A 23,340-nucleotide genomic window follows, 5' to 3' on the forward strand; every position below is an offset into this window, starting at 1 on the left:
AGTTTTCCATAGAATCGTCCTGCCCTTCTCAACCCGCCTCGGAAATGACCTTTGGAATATGGATACTGTCATCTCCGATAAAGAAAGAAGACACGTCTTTCAAAAAAACTGTGATATACAGCGAATGTAAACAAAATGTCAGCCACAGACTGGCACAAATGTAGTGCGAGGAAGAACTAGTGAGTAGTGTATAAATTGGCAGTTCTTCACTGCGATCTTCATAGTGTGATCATGATGAGTTCCTGGAAATGCCAGTTTCTTGTGGGCGGTTCACACATGTAGGAAACAACATTCTACATATTAAAGAAAAATGTGCCATGTAACTCTTGCTGCTCTTTGTAACAGGCATCTAGAAAAAACATTATACTGTGGTTACATGTATTCCCTTTAACTCTTTTGTCTGATTTCATATACATACAGGTAGCCATGATTTTACAAATGTTGAAAAAGCAGTTTTGGCTTGCTGTTAGAGTTGGATAGGAAAAAGAAATAAAGAAAAGGAGGAGTAGAGAGAGAAAAAACAACAACAACAGACAGACAGAGAGGGAGAGAGATGCAGAGGAAGGAAATATCAGATTCCTTCTGGATAAGCGGTGAAGACAGATTGGCGGCAAATAATTATGTCAGCCAGCAAGGTCCTTCAGCGGATCTCACCTTATGGCAGAGGGTGCTCTTTGATTGCCTGCAAAGACACACATTTCATAATTTGTAAACATTACTAGAGAACCACAGAAGGAGAGTTTTCATGCCTCAGCCCTTTTTGGGGCGAAAGGTGCCAGAGTTGTCTTTTCTTTGTGAGCCATTATACGACTGATGGTGATGACGATGATGACGATGACGATGATGACGATGATGACGATGATGACGATGATGACGATGATGATGTTGATGTTGATGTTGATGATGATGATGATGATGATGATGATGATGATGTTGATGATGATGTTGATGTTGATGATGATGATGATGTTGATGATGATGATGGTGATGATGGTGATGGTGATGATGATCACAATAATGACAAATGCGCAATCATTCAGCAGGGATGTTATTCATTGTCCTCTTGCTCTTCTGTGTTTGTGTTTGTTTATTTGCTGTTTGTTTGTTGTTGTTTTTTGCTGGTATTGGTTTTCTGTTAAAATTTCTATTGAAATTGTGATTCTTTGTTTTACAGAAATATAGAAATGATGGTGAGATTTAATCACTGAACAAAAAATTACAGAATAAAAAAAAAATGATGTGATAGTGTTTATTTGTTTGTCAATCCACATATCTCATGATTATCATGTGAAGGAAGTGAAGGGGGGGGGGGGTGGGTATAAAAAGGACCAAAAGAAACCTTCTACAAAGGATATTGTGCCAAGTTTTCAGGGAAACCAGGAAAATTATCGCGGCGGAGATAGAATACAACGTAAAGTTTGGGTAAATAGGTCAGAAGGAAGAGGGGATTGAGGATGTGTGTTGTTGACAGAGGGGTTTTGTGACAGTTTCTGTCAATGTTTCATGTTTGCCTTTGTCTTTAAAGTTCAGCTTGTGTTTGAGGTACAGTTTAAAAAAAAAGAAGTAAACAGTTGTATAAGTACAGGAAGGCCTGCAAAGTAGTATATGTCTGATGACCATAAATTGCCCTCATGCATAATAGTTTTAGATAGACTGAGAGTTTCTATCGAGTATTCATGGATTTTAAATGCATGATGTCTGGTGTATAGTTGCATGCCTTTCCATGGAACTCAAATAAATGGTGATGATGCCTGAATGTTTTAACCCAAATTTTTGATGGTTGGATTTGCTGCTCCTGAAATTTTAATGTGATAAAACTGCAGTGTAGTCTCATCACCCCTGGGGAAAAGGTAATTCAGAGCGGTGTAGACAATGGCCGATCAAGTCTGTCTCCTTCATCCAGAAAGTGTGTAGGTCTGGTGCCAAGACTAAACCAGTTGGTGTCAACTCCATGCCAATAACGTACTGCCATCATTGAGCATCAGGCCAAATGGAATTTCATGTTTGCGTGATCTGAGGTGTGGGCGAAACAGCTACCGATGTGGTTGTGGGCTGGGCATGCCCCCATCTCCAGGTTACCGGGCGGTGATGAATTACACTGCGATGATAGGGATGAGAACGGAGCACGTATAGCTAAGTGCAGCTCTGGCTTGTCCAGTAAGTGTTTAATTTGTCTCGGCTCATTAGCTCGCGATGCACGGCAGTTGTTAAGTCTCGCAAATGCTTTGCAATGAAACGTGCCTCCCATTACGGTTTTAATACGCAGAAATAACTTACCCTCCCCTACAGCAGCATGGAGCGGGGGAAGGAGGATTGTGGTAGTGTACGTGACATGAAAGACGCCTTCTGTTTTTGATAGAGAAAAATATTTGTGCTTAACCTGGATAAGAGGCTAACTGCTCGAGATATGTATGTGCTCGCGCAACGTGAGTAGTTTTGAACACAGTAAGATTCATATCAAGGAAAGAGGAATAATTGGTCATTCATTTCATGCTGCATGCATTCTACTGGCAGACCGAAAAGGTTAATTGGCTATAGGCTGTCTCACCGACATATACACATTCATATAAAGGGCCCCCACTAAGTCACTGAAAGCCATAGAAAAGGCTAGGTAATGAATCAGCATGGAAAAAGTTTAGACAATGCAGTAATTATCGAGTCGGAGTTTCAAATGTATCCCTATAGATGCGCATTGACCTACTTACTGTAGGTGTGTGTCATAGGCAGGACTTTCAAAATGTGACCTTCCAAACTGTATGCCTAGAAGAATAGTTTACCAAAGGGAAAAGTTGTGTGTGATCCACACATGCACCATCAGTTCAAGTTTTTGGTAAATCTAGGCAATGAAAAGAAATTTATTTCAGTACAAGTGTCAGTAATATATATGAAGAGAAGTATTGCAGTATTCAGCCACATGTGGACTAAAATTCTGCCATTCTCCACATGCTTATTTTAGCAATGTAAACTCAGCCCCTGGATTTGGTTCATTACTGCACTGAGCCTCTGCCCAGCATCATTTCATATGCATGGGACTACAGATTATGGATTGAGGTACCTCAAGGCCAACTTCTATACGTCACAACACAAATCAGTAACAGGATGTGTACATTTGAATATACATTGTACGTAGCTGGCTGTGTTTGAAAGGTATCCTGCATTAGACGTTGGCGAGGTGCACATGATGGAATTGCAAACAATACTTGAGTTGCCATGGCAATGGAAGCAGAATCCTATTGTCTCGTCACAGTGCAATTGCCAGCAGCCCAGGCACAAAGGTAATTCCTGATGGAGTATCAGTTGGTCATAGAGAAAGAAATCCAACAAAGGGTTTAATTAATTTGCATTGGGGGACTTTGTAAATGAACTTTGATATCGTCATACAAAGAGTGTTCACCATCAAGCTTTATGTTGTAGGGTTCCCCCAAAACAAGAATAAATCAGTAGAGTGGAGTTGTTTGTAGTTTATACATCAATATTTCACAATTGTTGAAATTGTTAAAAAGAAAATAGCTATATTACTGTGTAATGTCATATTTTTTTTAACAATGTTAATGAAATTGCTGAAATTTGATGTAATTGTAAAGCATGTCATACAGAGAACACAAATGTTGTATATCATATCAAATCAAATATTCAGTTATTGATTATCAAGTGCTACACATCTGACATTTGATATCGTATATTTTAATTGTCCCTGACATTCGAAGAAAAGAGTGTCTTATAGTTACTATATGTGTTAGGGAGAATAGAGGTTGCATAGTACATGCTGAAGGGAATGATGTAACAGTCTTGAGATTGGAATGCTTTTCATGATCAGAAATTACATGATGCTCAGCTGTGAGCCATTGTGGCTACCAGCCATCAAAAACAAAACAAAACAAAACAAAAATTGAAGTCTCGGCGCTATAGATAGCCAAGGTCGGCAGGGGAGCAATGCTTTGCCGGAGCAGAGACTAATTCGGGCGAGTCTGATTTAGTTTTCCTGGCACTAATTGTCTAATCGGTCTCGCGGGCTAATTAATTTCAGCTGCTGCTGTTGCACATGCCCACGATGCTTTCTTTGCTGGTCTAGCTTTCCTTCGTTCAGTCAGAATCTGTTGAATATTTTGTTGTAGTCTATACTTGCTTCCCCTTCTCCCCCCCCCCCCCCCCATTTGGCAAGCGTTGCCTCTTCTTTCTTTCATACACCCTCTGCGTTGTGAGTTAATCGTCTTGACAAAACAACCTTTCCAGGTTGATGACTTGATTGCCATATGGTTATGGTTTTGAATTTACCTCATACATTGCCACACTCAAATTCAGTACAGAAGAGAAAAGATTAATTAGCCCACATGTGTGTGGCATAGATATTGACAGAGCTCTGCTACTGGTATTTTTCTTATCTCTTTTAATTGTAATTTGCATTTGTGTACATGTCATTTATATGCTGAGTGTACACACAATGATACCAAATGTTTGTTTGATTGGCAAATTCAGGTCAATACATTTTCTACAGATTGCAATCTGGCAGTTGCAGTGATATGAATTAGAATGAACTTGATGTAGCTGTGTGTAAGTGTATATGAACATTTGTAGTATTTTCTTACTTTCAATTTCTAGATTTGATACCATTGAGGAAAATGTACTTATGCAATTAATTGCTTTCTCTTGGTAGAATGATGCAATATCCTTGCCAAAAAGTAGAAAATACAAACAAACAAAAAAAATTACAAAAATAACAGAAAATGAAGATTCACAGGTGTAGAGATATATACAAAGTAGACACACTGTACATGTACTTGTGCATTATCCCTCTGTCAAATACAGTATACACCTTTCCAGCCATTGTGAATTGTTCTTGTGTCTTGATGGGAAAAAACATGGCATTTGTTGTGTGGGAATGAAAGAAATTCAAGTCTGAATTCTTTAACAATGCTACAAATGGCACTCCATAGAGCTACAAACCATTATATAGTCTAGACAGTGGTTGGGGTTGGACCACACTAGAAGGACAACTGCATGCCATTCTCACAGACATGTTTCAAGTATATTGGCATTTTTAACATATTTGGCAAATGACAATCTTCTTTGTAACCATGCTCATTTGACACCTGTTGCCATGGAGTTTTCTGTGTACAATATATCTATCAAAATTTGTTGTTGTTTTTTTTTTTCCATAGAAAGTGACTGTACAAGGTACATCCCAATTTGTTGCCCCTTTTACCTACAAGTGTGAAAACTATGAAAGTAAAGGAAATGAATGTTCATTTAATAGTAAAAGTAATGTTTTCGATCTGCCTAGATGATGTGACTGATATTGTGGTCCAGAAAGAATCATAGTCACAACTCTTCCTCTAATCTTTTTGGTATGGTGCATTCCCTGTCTGACCTCTAACCTCTGAAAAGGAGGAGAAACCTCAAAACTCTCATGAAACTGAACATTTTTTAAAATACTTTTTTCTCTTCCTTACCATCAACTTTGGAGGCTGTGTCGCAAAATAAGGTCAAAGATGAAAATACACCAATGGATAAGGATGTCTTATTTGATGGATTGCTCACACATGTGCAAATTTCTTCATTTGATTTGTCATGTCAAACAGCGATATAAAGTGAAATGAAACATACACTGATGCAATAAGGCACCAAAGTCAACCACAGTATGTAGGACTAACTGGACTAACAAAATGCTGTCTTCAGACATTCAGACAGCATCCTGTCATTCTTTCAATTGTAAAAACCTTGAATACATAATGAAATGATGATGTTGAGAATTTATGTATAGTGTGCATTATCACATCTGATTGTCAAAACGCAATTTTATAAGAGCAGGGGCAACCCGTTTCTCATCTACGATTTCCCCAGATTTTTATTCAGAAGCGTGAATGGCATTTTTCAAGGAAAGTGCCCTAGATTTCAAAGGGTAAAGTGGCCGTACCTTTAACTCGACTCTCACTTATGTGTCCAAGCATGCATTCAGAGATGTCTGACTCACCAGGAACACACCTTTACCACGTATGTCTCTGGCTTCACAGAGGTGTGCATAAAATTTGAATTCGCAGCAGACCAGTCATATGCACGTTTTTTCTATACTCTCTTTCTCTTTATATGTCTCCGTCTCTCTCTTTATCTGTGTATTATAAATATAATATATCTCTCTCTTTTTGTGAATATATATATTGATCTCCTTCTATTGGTCTCTTTCTATATCTCTCTATCTGTCTCTCTTTCTATATCTATCTCTGTCTCAATCTCTTTCTATCCATCTCTTTCTACATGTATGTCTCTCTTTCTCCCTATCTCTCACCATCTCTTTCTATTCTTTTTTGAATTCTCTATCTCTCACCACACATTTTCTCTGTCTCTATCTCCTCCCTCTCTCTCTCTCAGCCTATCTCTTACTGTATCTGTCTATATCAATCTATATCTCAGTTGTCTCTTCATCTCTTATCTCTATTTGATATATTCCATCTCTGTGTCTCTTCCATGTATTTTTATCTTTCTTCGTCTACTATGTTTTTCATAAAATTTCTGTAATCTTTCCAAATTTCAAATTAATTGTTTATTTCCATTAAATAAACAGAGAAATTAATATGTACATTGTAAAAGCAGAACATATTTGTAATAATTGCAGAAATGTAAAGGAACAAAATGAAAAAAAAAATAAAGCTGTTGTATTTCTTAATATATACATATACATAGTACAAATTAAATAAGGATGGGAATTGAAATCTCTATTGGTTTTAGCTCATAAACATAAGGCATGGTGCATGGTGAATGTTTCCACCCATGCTTTAGTGTAAAATTCCTGATGCAGGTTCATAGGAATAAACATTTACCCCCCCCCCCCCTGTACTTCCCACAAAAGCAAGTTCTCTTGGAATGATCAAGCCCACTGCATAATTATATGTCCTGATAAACCTTTCCTGAACTGGCAACAACAAATATTATTGAGATAAACACAAGGAGATGAATTGACTAGCTCATGAGACACAAGGTGAGGAAGCTTTAACATCCATGCATTGACCACAGTACTAATGCACTCTGTAATCAGTTCATGCATAATTCTTTCACATTAAGAGATTTTAGCCTGAAGCGTCAGTGTATTTTCACACTGTGCATCTTGAAACGTCTGTGAATTTGCATGCATAATGAAGCCAGCTGACCACACATTGGTAAGCAGTATCCATTATGCCCGCTACAGTAAATGCTACATTGTATGTCTGCAGGTATGGTTGCTTTGCATGTACTTACAAAAACATTAGTCATTGCTTGGCTGGGCAACTCTTGAAAAGAAGAAAACAAATCTCATCAATTCGTGAGATTCTTCAAGTACTCTAATAAAACAGGAAGAAACAAGAGAAACATGCCATGAAGGCACAGCTTTCTAAATTGTAAGGAAAAATACCAAATTGAGCTAGGCAGCTTCTGGAGCCACTAATATACTGGAGATGAGGTCATCTAATGTTCACATTCTGTAATGAATCCGGAAATCGTCGCAAAACTGTGCAAGTCATAGTGCTTTCCACGGATGGACTTTAATACATGAATGGCAGACATTTAGAGGGAAATGATGAAAATAAGAAATGATGAAAAAAAAAATTGTAGGAGGTTCCTGAAATGATTGGAGGAATAATTGAGAGGTTTAAGACATCACATGCCATGTGACACATGCAGGAGTTCTGCAGGAGTTCTGCAGGAGCAGTCAAGAATCATTGCAGAGCACTGCTTGTTTTTGGTTTGTGTTCAGTTTTGTGATAATCTCTTCCATCACAAATCAAGTAATAGAGTGAACAGTACATGACTCTTAAAGTTTATTCCTTTCGTCACAAATGGAAATCCTTGAGTGAACGTCAGGTGGCACTCAAAGATTTGAAGTTGCAACAACTAGACAACTAGAGAGGTTTCGGTATAGCAGACTTTTACTCCATACAGTACCGCTCGGCCCTGAATGTTTACACGTTTACCTGTTTCATTGTTCCATTGAATGGTCGGAGTGAAACGTGTAATTCTCTCAGTTCCCTTATTCAGCCGGCGCTCAGACTCTGTGCGCTCAAGGGGAACCGCGTTTTCTTCCCCTTACACGTTTCATCCCAAGCCGAGTGTTTCCGAAGGGAAGCGGAGTTGTCGGCACTACTGCGTGTAAACGTGTAAACGTGTACACAAATCACACGCGCCGTAATGTGTGACGTGCGCGTCGAACGAGCACTCACATCTCTTGCATGTTTGTAGTGCAAGGTCACTCGAGCGCGAGCGAGTAGCGGAGATGCTAAATCACTACCACTGCGCGGGTGGTGGCGGCGGTAAACGAGTAAACGTGTACTAGTATACAAAATCACACGCGCCGTAAATGCGGCGATGATACGAATTGGTGCATTCGTCACTGGAGGTTAAACGAGTAAACGTGTACACAAATCACACGCACAGCGGTTGGATATACAGTGGAGTGAAGCCTGATGTTTCTGTTTGTAGCTCCGAAACGTTAGTAGGTGTACTCCCTGTACATGTACGCCTACTGTCAGCACTGTCTCATGTGCTACTACTACTAGTCTAGGCCCTACTAGATATCGTTACATGCATCGGTATTATTATTATTATTATGACATTTTATAACGGTCCGCACGAGGCTTGTGTTTGTACTAACCTTCTTCCCCTGTATACCGTATCCCGTGGCCGTAGCGGCTTATGCGCTAACGTTAGTTAGTGTACTTTCGCACCTGTTTGTCCAACGACCTCCAAACAAGCACAAACTCACCCTGTTTATTTAGTAACCAAAAATACTTCCATCTGAGTCTCTAAAGTCGAATATAAGTGAAATTTTTACACTTTTAGCGTTTACAACTGTCGGAAAAATCGTTGGAAAATCTTGATCGCTATCGCTGGAATTGCTGCTCTGAAAGCAAGCACAGTTGCGAATTGGTCTGAATGTAACGATATAGCGGCTTTTTCTTATGGTGTCGTTGAAAGGCTAAAAATTGTTTTTTTCCTTGTCCTCGGCCAAGTTTTCCGTAAGCAGTTGTACTGTAGCTTCATGGCAGCGGTTGAGCGTGTGTATGCTGGCTGCTATTTATATCTTTCTCTTTCTTTTCTTCTTTTATTTTCAGGTAGAATCTATTCCCCTTCCTTCCTAGCAATCATTTCTTTGTGATTTTCCTAGGCTTCTCTCTTTCTCGAAGGAGTTCCCTTTTAACTGTGTAGATCTACTTGCTGCTTATTTTTTGTTTCCGTCATGGGTTGTTTTTCCCTCCAATTACAAGGGTCTTTCTTTTCTATCCTCCCCAATATCTTTTTCTTACATGTCATTCTAACGATTTTCCCCTCTATTTCCCCTTTATTTCACATTCAATCTGTATTTAATTCTTTCTTGCCTTTACATTCATCTTTGCTTTCATCCAGGTTTGATTCATCTTTTTTGTTCTCATTTTGTAATTCTTTATAGTAATTGCTTTCCTCTTTTCTTTTCAAACTTATCCATCTCTCCCTTGCTTTCCTTTATGATGCAAGTTTCTCTTCTTTCTTTTTTTTTTCTGTTTTTCCTTCCCTAAGTCGCCATATTTGTTTTGCTTCAATTTCTATTGCCATACTCTGAAAATGAATTGTTCTCGCGCTTCGATTCGTAACATTACCGCTCTGTACGGCGCGGGCCCGTCTGAAATAAAAAAAAAGAAGAAGAAAAGTTTGTTTGAAAACGACATCTTTCGGACTACTATAACCTTCACAAGAACAAACCTCTTTCCATTGTCGGACTAATTTAACTTTGGACTGGGATTTAAACCTTCGGCATAGCGAACTTTAACAATAATTCGTTGTCATTTTTTCATTGACATTTTGTGAAGCAGCATGCGTTTCGGCAGTTTGAAACGTGTGAATGTTGCGATGTCTTTCCCCTGCCAGTGCAGACTAATTTCGGTCACGGCGAAAGTTCCGTTACGAAATAAAAAATAATGCGAGCCTTTTCAACCATAACGCACTTCCGTAAATTTTTATGCGTTTAAACGCAGTTTCTAGTTTCGGACAAAACCCGCAAGTCTTTTCTGCAACGCTTCTGCTTTTTAAATACAGCGTTGCTTGTGATTTGACGGACTTGCGTTTGATTTGTAGAGTTGCGTTTAAACGCGATTGAGTTTAAATTTCATACAATTTTCCAGTTTCGTATGATTATCAAACGCAAGTCTTTTCAGCGTTCCGTGTGATTTGATGGACTTGCATTTGATTTTCAGAGTTGCGTTTAAACGCAATTGAGTTGAAAAAAAGTTCCCTACAGTTTTCTAGTTTCGTATGATTATCAAACGCACGTCTTTCAGCTTTCCGTGTGATTTGATGGACTTGCATTGGATTTTCAGAGTTGCGTTTAATTTCTAATTTTGCTTACGAAATAAAAAAAAAAAATGCAAGTCTTTTCAACAATAACGCACTTCCGTAGATGTATAGAGATGTTTTTAAACGCAGTTTCTAGTTTCGTACAAAACCACAAGTCTTATCTGCAACGCTCTTGCTTTTAAATACATCGTTTTGTGTGGTTTGATGGACTTGCATTTGATTTTTAGAGTTGCGTTTGTTGCGTTTTCGCACAATTATTTTCTAGTTTCATATGATTATCAGACGCAAGTCTTTTCAGCAACGCACTTGCGTTTAAATGCAAAAGTTGCGTGTGATTTGATACACCTGCATTTGATTTTTTTTTTTTTTAGTTGCATTATTAGTTGCACTGTAATGAATTTTCTAGAAAGAGCCCAGGTTTTAATACCGCTTCGGAATAATTAACGTCAGAATATTCGGATTTACAAAAAAACATTTCATGTTCGGATAATGAATACCTACTGGGACATAGTTACAATTTTAGTGTACAAAATTTTTGCGTTTTGAGAAAAACGAGAGGGAGAAAAGGGGTAAAGTGAACTGCCTTGGGGACTACATGTAATACTCCAGTGTAAATGAGTGTATGCCCTTTCTATTCTGGCATACAAGACAATGGACACATGGCGCGAACGCTACCGCGCCGTACACTAGCGAATTACCGAGTAGAAATGCAGCGAATCGGAGCGGGAAAACAATTCTTTTTCAGGGAATGGCGATAAGATTTTGAGCGAAAAATTATGTCGACTTAGACGAGGGAATTAACACGTATTTCAGCTCAGTTGGCACTGAAAAATCAGGTCGACTTACGCGAGTTGTCGACTTATAAATGTCGACTAAGACGAGGAAATTTTCAAGGAATAACAAAGGCAAAAATCGGGACTTTTTTATTGTGTCGACTTAAGCGAGTTGTCGACTTATGCGATGTCGACTTAGGCGAGGTCTACTGTAGACTGTTTACAGTAGCAACTTTCTTTTATTTTCTTTCTTTCTTGCTCGCTTCTTCTGGACAAAAAATACTTATTCTTAAATTACTTTTACGTTCATCTAAACTGAGTATATTTCAAACTTTTGCAACAATCCCCTCTCGTAAACTAACGTTTTGACGGAGCAAAAATTGAACGCCAGCTTGGTGTTTCATATTTAACACCGGACTTTTTGCAGTGTGAGTGCACTCTAAAATCGTTGGATTTAAAAGTAATCTAATAAGACCGTGAGGATGGACAAATCCAAATAAGATTACAATTTTTAGTCTAATTGATTTAGAAATTAAATCCATTAGATTTGAAATTAATAATCTTATTTGGATTTGTCCATCTTCATGGTCTATTAGATTATTTTTCAATCCAACAAATTTATTGTGTACCGTGTATGTATGCGTGTGTATGTGTGTGTGTGAGTGTATGTGTGTTGCAGCAATAGAATGAAACTTTATGATGCCGTCTTCAAATCCAAATAACTTTAATCTCTAATGTCGTCAACACCATTTTTTTTTTGGGGGGGGGGGGGAGGGGGAAGGATTAACATTTCAATTGATCAAAAATGCTTGTAACATCGCCACACCAAAGTTAATAACAAACATACCATTTCATACAGGACTAAAAATAAAAGACACTGTTGAAATATTCGTGTTCATGTATAACAAAATTGTTATTTTATTCTTCAGCAAATTAAAAAAGCGCCCTTTTATTTACAGTTGCCTATATAAAATGTGTACATAATATGCAATATGCCCTCACAATCGGGAGGTCGTGGGTTCAAACCCCGGCCGCGTCATACTAAAAGACGGAACATAGAAAGTACAAAGCAAAACAAAATAAACAGTGACTTTGAACCTGTCAGTCACAGTCAGTGGAACGAACTCTGTGCACGTTCGCATAATAGATGGAACGTGTGAAGGCAATTGACTCACAAATCAAAAAGCAAAATCAAAATCAAAAAGATATAACCATAGATTTGTCATACAATATACATCATAGCAAAGCTTGACATTTTCTGCACAACTCTGCGAACTAAATATGTCCAGCTTAACAGACATCTACGAAAGTAACATAAATGTAGATGAAACCGGTGAAGGCGATTGACTCAAAATCGCAAAATCGCAAAATCGCAAAAAAAAAGTACTGGTAAAACTATAATATGCAATATGCCCTCACAATCGGGAGGTCGTGGGTTCAAACCCCGGCCGCGTCATAAAAGACGGAACATAGAAAGTACAAAGCAAAACAAATAAACAGTGACTTTGAACCTGTCAGTCACAGTCAGTGGAACGAACTCTGTGCACGTTCGCATGTATAGATGGAACGTGTGAAGGCAATTGACTCACAAATCAAAAAGCAAAATCAAAATCAAAAAGATATAACCATAGATTTGTCATACAATATACATCATAGCAAAGCTTGACATTTTCTGCACAACTCTGCGAACTAAATATGTCCAGCTTAACAGACATCTACGAAAGTAACATAAATGTAGATGAAACCGGTGAAGGCGATTGACTCAAAATCGCAAAATCGCAAAAAAAAAAAAGTACTGGTAAAATTGTACTTTTTGTGGAAGGCTTTATTTGCAAGTGTAAACAATCTTGATACAGTAGGGGGTGTCACATGGTGGAACTTTGGGCTCATTGCACTAATACAGTGTATTACATAATTACTTCCGCCTCAGGTTGCGATTCTGAGTGTCGATCGCCTTCGCACACCTTTTCCAAACGTCTTCCTCCGTCTCGCCGGCAGTCGGACAGATGGCAAAGACAGCTGCCTTGATCGCGCTCATCCTCTCTCTGTCCATAGGGGGGTTCTTTCTTCCAGAGACGTTGGTCCCCACACGCTCCTCGTCGAGAAACAGCATGTTCGTCAGTCGTCTGGCCACATCTCTGTGGCAGGGAGCGAATGGCAGCATGCTGTCCACGACGTGCTGTTGAACTTTCAACACTCGCTCTCCTGCCACAGTGACGTGCTCCAGACGACTTCTGATCTCTGCTCTCGACTTCGCTGTCTTCACCTTCTTCTCTCTCCTCCTCAGTTCCATCTCCTTCCACGCACGAAGCTCGTTCACCTCCTGCTCGAGTGCGTTGAGTCGTGCAAGAACTGTTGCCATGTCAGGGGTCGGTGGAGGGGTCGGCGGGGCTGGTGGTGTCGGCGGGGCTGGTGGTGTCGGCGGGGCTGGAGGTGTCGGCGGGGCTGGTGGTGTCGGCGGGGCTGGTGGTGTCGGCGGGGCTGGTGGTGTCGGTGGGGCTTTTTCCTTCAGTTAAACGCAAACTTATTGTGAGTGTGAGTACTATGATAAATCACCGAATTGTGTATGCCATTGTGTGTGTGTGTGTGTGTGTTTGTGTGTTTGCGTGCATTGTGGATGGAGGTAGACGGGCGCAGACATCTACAATTAATGTATTCGATGCAAATGACCGATAATCAAAATCATATTAAAACACTTACAGTGACCAAAAGAAATAAAAAATAAAAAGACAATACATGAAGATAGTCAAAAGCACATTTAAAAATGAAACAGAAAAATATGATAACAGTGACAAGCAACATACTGAAGAGAATAAAGTATTAACTACAGGCATGCATGGTGGATGGAGTTACACGGACCAGGCATATTTTAGTATTGTTTTCGATAAACAAAACATTTAATCATAATCAACACAAATTATTAGAAAACGAAAACGTTTACAGTGAAAAAAAAGAAAAGAAATCCAAATTGAGATACTAAAAAAGCGAAAGCATTGATTACAGTGGCAAGAAACATACTGAAGAGAAGGATAAAATGACACTTAGCATTATATGACATTCTATTACGGGTTGGAACAAAAGGGTTTACGTCTTAAAAATCTTAATCTACGTGTAAAGTTGTGAATGGGAGTTAAGAGATTAATTAGCGATGTTTACATATAAAACTGGAGGACGCGGCGAACTCATTGTATAGACGTACATTTGTATGTTGTTGTTTTTTTTTTTGGGGGGGGGAGGGGTTATGAAAATATTAATATGTTGCCGCTTGTTTGGTGTTTGACAAAAATAATTACGTCGGCTCGACAGTAAAAAAAAATGAAAGAAAGAAAGTGATCTTGATGCGTCTGTTTTTTTATCATTTTTCTTATTTTCTTTTACGTGTGACTGTATATCTGTCAACACATTTTTTTTTTTTTTTTTTTTGCTGACTAAATGTTCACGGAAGGTTATGTGTAGAAAACAGTAAAAGTCGTCTACGAAAAAAAAAAAAAGAGAAGTATCCATCATTAATCCTGCACAAAAATGGACCTTTACTACAAAACAGAAGCAAATATTGGGGCTGCAGTTCTCTTATGTGTATACATAATGAAAAAATGAAATGAAATATAAATACTAGTACTAGTACAAGAATTATTTGTACACGTACTATGAAATCAAACATGTTTCCACAGTGCCATGAGTATCTTTTTAGGTATACATGATTGTACACTTTTTCTAACACTATTATCATTCATTTATCATTATTAGACCTATATGTATTACAAGAAACAAATCTACTTAGAATTCAACTTCCTTCTCATTTTCTTTTCTTCCTCTTTCTCTCTCCCTCCTTCTAACAGCCTTACCTTTTTCTTCCACTTTTCCTTCAACCTCATTATATTCCATTCAACACTATTCAAATTAAATTATCAAATCATGATAAATTAAATACTTGCCACAATTTTAAAGACAGGATGTCTAAATCCTGGAATGAACAATTTGTATCAATATTTTAAATAGTGATAATCATGGTAGTGTCAATGAAAACAATAAGGAAAAAATACGAAAAAGAAGGTAGGGGCTACACGCATTGCACGAGTCGTGGTTCAATATTGTTAGTACCGGTGAGCGGCTAATTAGCGACTAATCAGAATCGATTAAATCGTTGACATCGTTCTCTGCGATTTCAATGCACTACAGTATTTACGAAAGAGTATAGAAGCTACACTATAGTATTAGTATTTTAGTATTTACTACACATGTAATGTAGTACGTGTATGTTCACGACCGACGTACTTCTCATTTAACTCCGATTTCACATTTTCTTCCCTTTTCGGCTTTCTAATTCCATGAAAACTCTCTGATATGGTTCAATTTAGCATCTTCAATAGCTGCACAGACAAACGGCGAAGCGAACGGTAAGTGTGCATTACTACATGAAGTCAGCTGTGCTTTGAATGAAAACGTTAGTGCAACTTCAATCAGCGCATTTTCTTGCCTATGGCAGCCGAGGCCAATATAATGCGAACGGTACAAAATACACAAGTACCATGTACCGTATTTGCATGCATTGTGAACTTGTACTGAACAAGTTGGTGTGGTACTCGGCACAGCGTGGAGCGTGGTTTACGGTGAACCGATCACTTCGCGTGCCATGATATGCGCGGGGCATAAACACAGTCGTGCATGCTGTGTGCGTTGCGTGTGTTGACGGCACTTGCACGGAAGTCATGACAGTCATGGCCCCATAAACCAAGGGAGGTGGGCATGCACGCTGCATGCGTGAGTGCTCCCGTCGCTCGCGCATACATTGGCATACAGTACTGTCCATTTACGCGTTTACACGTTTCAATACTTCGGAGACTTCGCCTGTGCGCCGATTGTTTCCGAAGAGTGGCATCTCCGATTTACACGTTTCATTGGGTCATGGCCGGGTAACCGCGCTTGCGTGTAGATTCTATTCTACACGTTTCAGAAGCCGGATGTGCGTGAATACAACCCAAACAGGTAAACGTGTAAACACTCGGGGCTGAGCGGTACTGTAGTTCACAGTGGTGAAGGAAAATGAAAGAGTGAGAAAGATAGAGAAGAAGGAGGATGAGAAGGAGATTAAGAGGAAGAGGAAGAAGCAGAAGAAGAAAGAGAAGTAGAGGAAGAAGAAGAAGAGGGAGAAGAAATTTAAATATTTGTCGTATGTGTGTGATTCCTGTCATTTTGAATGGCGTTGAATGATGAATGCAAACAGTCAGATAGATGGCGGTATACCTGGCATAGACTGGACACTAGGTAGATGCCCCGGATGGCATCGTCTTACTGCGATCGTCAATTATCATAAATCAATTCAATTAGCCTCAGGTGTCGGCCCTGATGCGGATGACTAACGTTCCCCGATCCCGGACCGGAAAATCAATGTGTGGGGACAAGCACATTCGGAGACATTTTCCTTTCAGCATGCGTGATTTCAGAGCTCATCTTCCAGTCAGGGAATGTGCCGAGTGCAAATATGCACCCTTTGGCCCCAAGGTCTCTCAAGGTCTGACAGATCTCAAATACCGATTACGGAGTCTGATCTCGGAGTCGGATCTTGCACTTCAGAATAGATGGTCAAGAGATAGTGTCCAGCTGCTAGTTGATATTGCCCAAGATTTTCTTGGCCCCTGGTTTGCCAAATCTTGCATCTCTCCCATTCTCACCTTTCTTTAATATTCCATGCCCAATTTGTGTGAAAGTTTTTCCTTTCTACATGCTCCATTTTGTTCTATTTTGCTGTAGTCAACTGGAATCGTGAAATGACATTTCACTAAAAATGATAGAAAAAAAAAGGAGAAAAATAGAAGGATTATGCCATTCATGGGGTGTAACCTGTTTTGTCTTTGATCTGTCCTATTTGCAGGAGACATCACAAGAAAAGGCTTCGAAAAGAAGAAGGCCAAACTTCTGGAGCCGTACCTCAGAACCCCGGAGATCATCCTTCCACAAGGTATGTGTGAAATCTTCCCTCATCTCCATGACAACGGACCACACCCAGCATCATCAAATCTCCATATAGGAGTTTTCATCATCTGTTTTTGTTAATTTGTGGTTGTGTGAAGGTGTGTGCACGTGTACGTGTGTTACTGACTGAGTGGTGATGCCTGTGAACCTGAGAACTTGTTATAAGTACAGCAACTACATGTGGAAAGAATTGTTTTTGGTGCTTGAAGCGTGTTGAAATCAGCTGTGGAATTCCAAGAGTGTATGACTTTCACTGTTCTTAAATAATTACTTTAAATTTGAAGCAGCATTGTATGTCATAATTGTGCAGATGACATCTGTGCTCTCCAATTGGAACCAATGGAGAATGCTACCCATCTATGACAATTAGGAGCTGGATGGAGAGGAACCGACTATGTTTGAAAACGTTAATGGTTTTCGGGATGAATAAAAAAAAAATGCAGCAACCCTGTCACATTAATTCATCCTTTAGTTACTCAGAGGACTCCTGATGATTAAAACGGAAGGACTGCTACTTATCATCAACATTTACCAAATTGCTGATTTTTTCCTCCTAATTTTAAGATAATTAGTAATGTGAATGAAAACATGGTGCAACCGGATGAGAATCAATCAAACGTGGGAACATGAATCCTCGACTTCAACGACCAGCTGCGTAGAAACATCATCGTGAGCATCCGAGAATTCATCATTTCTGGGGAAGAGTACTTCAGGTTGGGGGGGGGGGGGTCTTTCTTTGAGCCACCATTAAACTATCAGATAACTCTAGGTACAGAATGAGATGGGGGTATGGAGGGGTAACTAACCATAGCTCAGATTTCAGCAGCGTTTTGTCAGGAGTTCATCGCATAGCAATTTCAGACCTGAAACTTTCAGCAGGTGAACTGCATGTAGAACTGATTTGTATTGCCTGGTCTGAAGGGGGTGGGAGAGGGGGTAGGGGGAGGGGGGTGGGAGTAAGTCTATTTAAAATTGTTGCAGGGTGTCGTGATCTTGATGGTGCCATGTTGCCACGCCCACTTAATGTGACAGTACATGTGTATGTGGTTTATTACACGCACGCACACACACACACACACACACACACACATAGAAGAGAGAGAGAGAGAAAGTGCACTGGCTCCCAAGGTATTTGGCTGAGTATGGACTCGCTTGGAATCAGCTGTGTGGGTAATAATGTGAAAGCCATATTAATTGACAGTTAAATGGGGGAATTGGGGGTGGTGGTTGTGGGGCGAGGGTCGGGTAGTATCATCACACGCGATGAATTCTTTATTCGCCTCCAATGCATGTACGGACTGTTACGTGATTGCTGCAAAGTCGTATGCCGCATGAAATCATGGAGCGTTACCATTTATAGATGAATAATGTAGCAGTGTCTGCCAGTATCAAAAGGGGTCATGCTTTGCTGGTACAAGGACATACATGCCCAATATAGCCGTGATGAAGATATAACTAATATTATAAGAATATAGTGCCTGGGTAAAGAATATTCTAATGGGTCACAAATGATGGCAATCTGGTTAACAACCAAGGCAATATATTTAAATTCCAACATTGCACAAAAATTACGGAAGAGCCAATGTTGTGTTTTGAGGTACTACTCTCATCATGCATCTCCCATCATGAAGTCATTTTCTGAGACGGAATTATCCTGTGTCAGATGCCATGGTTCTTCTTTCCAACTATTGACCCTAGAGGGTGCCCTTTGTTCATCAGTTGTGAAGAAAATGTTGTGAAGAAAATGAATGTTACATTTTCTCATGTGAGATGTGTAAATGGGGGATATTGATGGTAAATTGTATTGTATCTTAAATGCCCTCCTGTGGCCTACAATATTTAGTATTCAGCACTAGTTTGAATGATTTCTGTTCATGCACAGTCTGCAAGTGCAGTATAATATGCATGACATAGTGTTGTGGATGATGTGTAGTGAGCTGGTATCATTTGTGTGCATGCTAATGGATATACAGTCACTGTTATCAAATAAAGGGCAATAGTATTGTGGCCACAACACAGTCAGAATCCTAAAATTGTCCTACAGTGTAGCATTTTATGTTGTTGTTTTTTTTTAATGTTTAGACCCTCTTTGTGCCCAGTCTCTTTGCTATAATTTTTTTTTTTTTTTTTTTGGGGGGGGGGGGGAATCAGCATTTAGATCATCCAAACTTGACCTAATTGTAACTAAGCCAGCCAACCCAGGCATAACAATGTGCCTCAATTTAACAGGGAGGCCATGGTAACACAATAGGTATTGGGAGATTAGGTAATCTCTAATTCATTGACAATTAGTTTCTAACTAATAGACATTTGTACCAATTGGCAAAGAAAGTACAATGAGGGTTAATCAGAGATGTCACCATGAGGGTTAATCAGAGATTTCACACTCCCTTTAATATGCTGCTTCAAATTTGTCTTTTTGGTTCCAACTGGAAGCCATCTTCATTGGCAGAATTTTAAAAAGAATCATAGATGTAGAGATAGACAATAGTTACATCTGATCTAATTGAAATGCATTCACGTCTCAGTACTTTGAAAATGATGGTTGATTATCAGTGATTGACCTTGGTGTCAATAATGTGTTTTGGAGAAAATGGGGCACGTTATTCCAATAAACAGGGAGTTGTTGACCTGTCTTGCTCAGTTTGGGTATCATCCTTGTTTTGTCTTTGTTTGTTTTTTTCATGATAAGAAATCTGAATTCTTAGCACAAGATGGCCTAATTTCTGCATTCATAGCATGGCTTTTACGCTCTTTATAAGTGCTCGCAAAGTGAGGCGCCATTTTACACCGCCGATGCTGCCATTTCGCCTCAAAAGGAACCCCTCTCTGCCCCAGATGATAGTGTGCAGATTTAATGGCCGCACGACCCAGAAGCTAATCCAAATGTAATTACCGGGCTGAAAGTAGGCGACTATACCGAGAGAAAAACTCCCATCATAATTTATGCTAACTTCGGCTTTCAGTCATATGCCTGAGGATGGAACTCAAAGAGGCTTCCAGTTCATTTGGTCATGTGATCAAATCTCTTGGCCCAGTCGAGACAAGTTAAAAAAAAAAAAAGAGAGAAAGAAAAAAATCTCTCATCCTATTAGTGATGTGTGCTGAAGAAGCGCAAAATCCATTATGCAATCTGCCATGTTACCACGTGATAGGGCCCGGCCGAACAAGCCCCCGGGAAATGGGCGGCGAGTTGGCAGTCGCTACAACATACACAGGATGAAAAAAAATAAAGAAGAGCAATCCGACCACGGCAGCCAAATGAAAAAGCTCTTTGCTGGGTTTGATTTTCATCTAACGACTAATTGATCCATCTGTCATTTAAAAGAACACTAATCAGGTTGCACACGCAATATCTGTTTGACCCAATCCCCAAGTCAGTGCGTAGAGAAGCACATGTTTCTCTAGCAATGGCAACAAATCTTTATTCAGTCGTAAGAAATTACTGCAAGAGAGGGAGAGAGAGAAAAAAATGGCTACAGCTGCAGCATGCAATGATATTTGGTCTTAAAGTATTGATTTTTTAAAATTCATTCCCTCGTAGACTGCAAATGTTAATTTACGACATACGTTGTTAAGTTAGGAAAATGCATGTGATAACACACAATTTCATCCCCAAAATATTTGAAATTCAGCAGCATCTAAGGAGTATCGTGTATTGGTCCTGTTTCTCTGAAAACTTCTATTCTGACATGGAGTGTGCAGCATGTCGTAGCATTTTCGTTTTTATGCCTCCGCCACGAAGTGGTGCCGGAGGCATTATTGTAACTGCAACTAATTCATATTTTAGATAGCCAAATGATTCATATGTTATGTATAATATAATGGGGGCATAATTTTTTGCAAGATTAAGAATTTATTCATGAAGCAAATTTTCAAGGAGTTAAATATTCATGATTCAGAACCAAAACACTGCACATGCATGAGTGCACCAGTGTAGCTGATTAATGATGAAAATATTGTTTATCGTGTGCAAAGCTACATTGCATTCATGTATCGAGAGTAATACTTTGCCATGTAGTTCATTTTGGGAATATCAATTAACTAGAGAATGTTAAAAAGAAAAGAGATGAAACCACTGCCGAAAAGATGAATAAATAAATAAAATAAAGAAATACATATCCATACAGTTGAAAATTTACTAACTCCTGAAAGTATACCAGGAAATGAAATAGTGTGATGAAATTGACTACCGGTACACTAATTTGTATCCAGACCGCATAACATGCATTCCGCATTTATTTCATTTATTTCACTGCCCTGGTGATGTGCAAAATGTGCAACTTGATTTCAATGGCAAGGGTAACAGAGACTGGGACACTTCACGCAAGAGAGTGCTTGAGTTGGTGATACAACATTTAACTGGCTGAGTTAGAACATGACTACAGTTGACATGTTATTGTATATCTCTGGCATGCAGGAATTTAGTGATCTAATCAGCAATTCAATTTTCTCAGACATAATGGTAACATCCTCTCGTTACATCATGTGAGGTAGGTAATTAGCAGTCGAAGGAGATGGCTTATGATCAGCATGTCATTTAAGAGCCTTGCCAGCCATGCTTTTTTTTAAAGTGCCTACGTTTCCTCCCGGTGTTGGGTAGGCGTTTGAACTGTAGCCTTGAAATAAGGCTAGATGCCTCCTAAAACCTGCCACACTTCTTCCTGCCTCATCTGCAACAATCAAAGACAACCAATAGCAGTTAAAAGAACAACAGTGGACATCATTTGGCCCTTTTATGTTAGCTTCTATTAGTCTCGAGTCAAGTCAGTGGGTAATTAGACCCCAAAATAGTTAGGATCTAGATAAAAATAGATACAGTAGTAATGAAGGCTATGATAGAACGTTTAGTGCCGCAGTGGGTCCCTTGTGGACCGCACGCCCAATGAGATGTTTTCTTGGCATGATGGCAATGGAAATCCTAGTGACTGACAAAAATGTGAAGGACGTTACGATCACTTGAGTGTCCTTCGATCATGAAACATGATGGGTGCTCCAGGATTATATGTCTCTGTCATGATGTGTCTCATGAGACAGGAGACGTTCACATTCTAGGCTCCATCAAAATTCTGTAACGTAATGATTCCATTCCTTGTTACGTTGTGTTGTAACAGATCAGGATTCCCACACAAGTGACATCAAATTGGGGGGGGGGGGGGCAGTGTGATACAGGACAGTTCCTTAGACCAAGACACATAAATGGGTACCTCTCATTGTTGGATTATTAATGAACTGACAGACTTTTGAGGAGAATACTGTGATCACCCTAGAATGTTCATTATCATCTTTACTGTTATTAATTAAACTATTACTTTCATTGTTATTATTATTAATATTATTATTATTATTATTATTATTATTAGTATTAGTATTATTATTATTATTATTATAATTATTATTATTATTATTATTATCATTATTATTATTATTATTATTATTATTATTATTATTATTATCATTATTATTATTGTTATTATTATTATTATTATTATTATCATTATTATTATTATTATTATTATTATTATTATTATCATTATTATCATTATCATCATTATCATCATCATCATTATTCTTTTGTACTACATGTACCACTGCTGCTACTTCATGATTGTCAATCATGGCCATTATGATTAGAAAACAATGAATATAAAAGGATATTCATATCATTATGAAGTTGTCTGCCATGTTGAGCTCTGATGTTCGTTTTTACACATGATCTTTTGATATCATTTCGTTGTATGGGCTGTGTGTGTGTGTGTGTGTGTGTGTGTGTGTGTGTGTGTTGGGGGGGGGGGAGATAACCTGTAAAAGTGGGTGCCTACCTTATATGGATGCCAACAACATAGAGCCTGCGTGGAAGCCTAGTAGGGATAGTGCACCACTTGACCTTTATGCCATTCACTTCGTAGGCAGGGAGTCCCTGCCATTGCTCTGGTGTGCGCTGGCTGGACAGAGTCTGTTGACATTTGAGTGCGAAATATTATGATAGACTCCGCTCTGACACTGCATGAAACCCATGCCTAGTATCAACCTCCAAGCCCTTATACAGAAAATATAAATTTTGTCATGTTCTACTTACAGTTTTCAAGATGAAAAGAAAGAAAAATATGTAGACAGCTTGGAGGAAGAAGACCGGGTAGCAAGTACTTTTCTGATTTCTTTTCTATACTGTTTCTCTTGGGAAGGGGGAGGGATTTGTTGAAGTTGATGTGGATTTTGTAGGATAACAAATATAGGAAAGTGGAATGGCAATGTATCATGGGTGATAATCGTAAGTGGCCTGGAGCGAAGGCTAGAT

The 23,340-nt window shown here is 39.0% G+C and overlaps 1 protein-coding gene across 1 annotated transcript in view; it reads left to right on the forward strand.

Annotated features, from left to right (window-relative positions):
• The window catches only part of LOC140245362 (disco-interacting protein 2 homolog C-like), a 180,750-nt gene that overhangs the window by 59,191 nt on the left and 98,219 nt on the right, over positions 1–23,340 (forward strand). Inside the window, exon 2 of the mRNA XM_072324940.1 lies at positions 16,942–17,028. Coding sequence (XP_072181041.1) covers positions 16,942–17,028 — 87 coding nt within the window. The remainder of the gene's footprint in view (positions 1–16,941; positions 17,029–23,340) is intronic.

The sequence above is a fragment of the Diadema setosum genome, chromosome 22, assembly GCF_964275005.1.
Source record: "Diadema setosum chromosome 22, eeDiaSeto1, whole genome shotgun sequence".
Taxonomy (NCBI): Eukaryota; Metazoa; Echinodermata; class Echinoidea; order Diadematoida; family Diadematidae; genus Diadema; species Diadema setosum.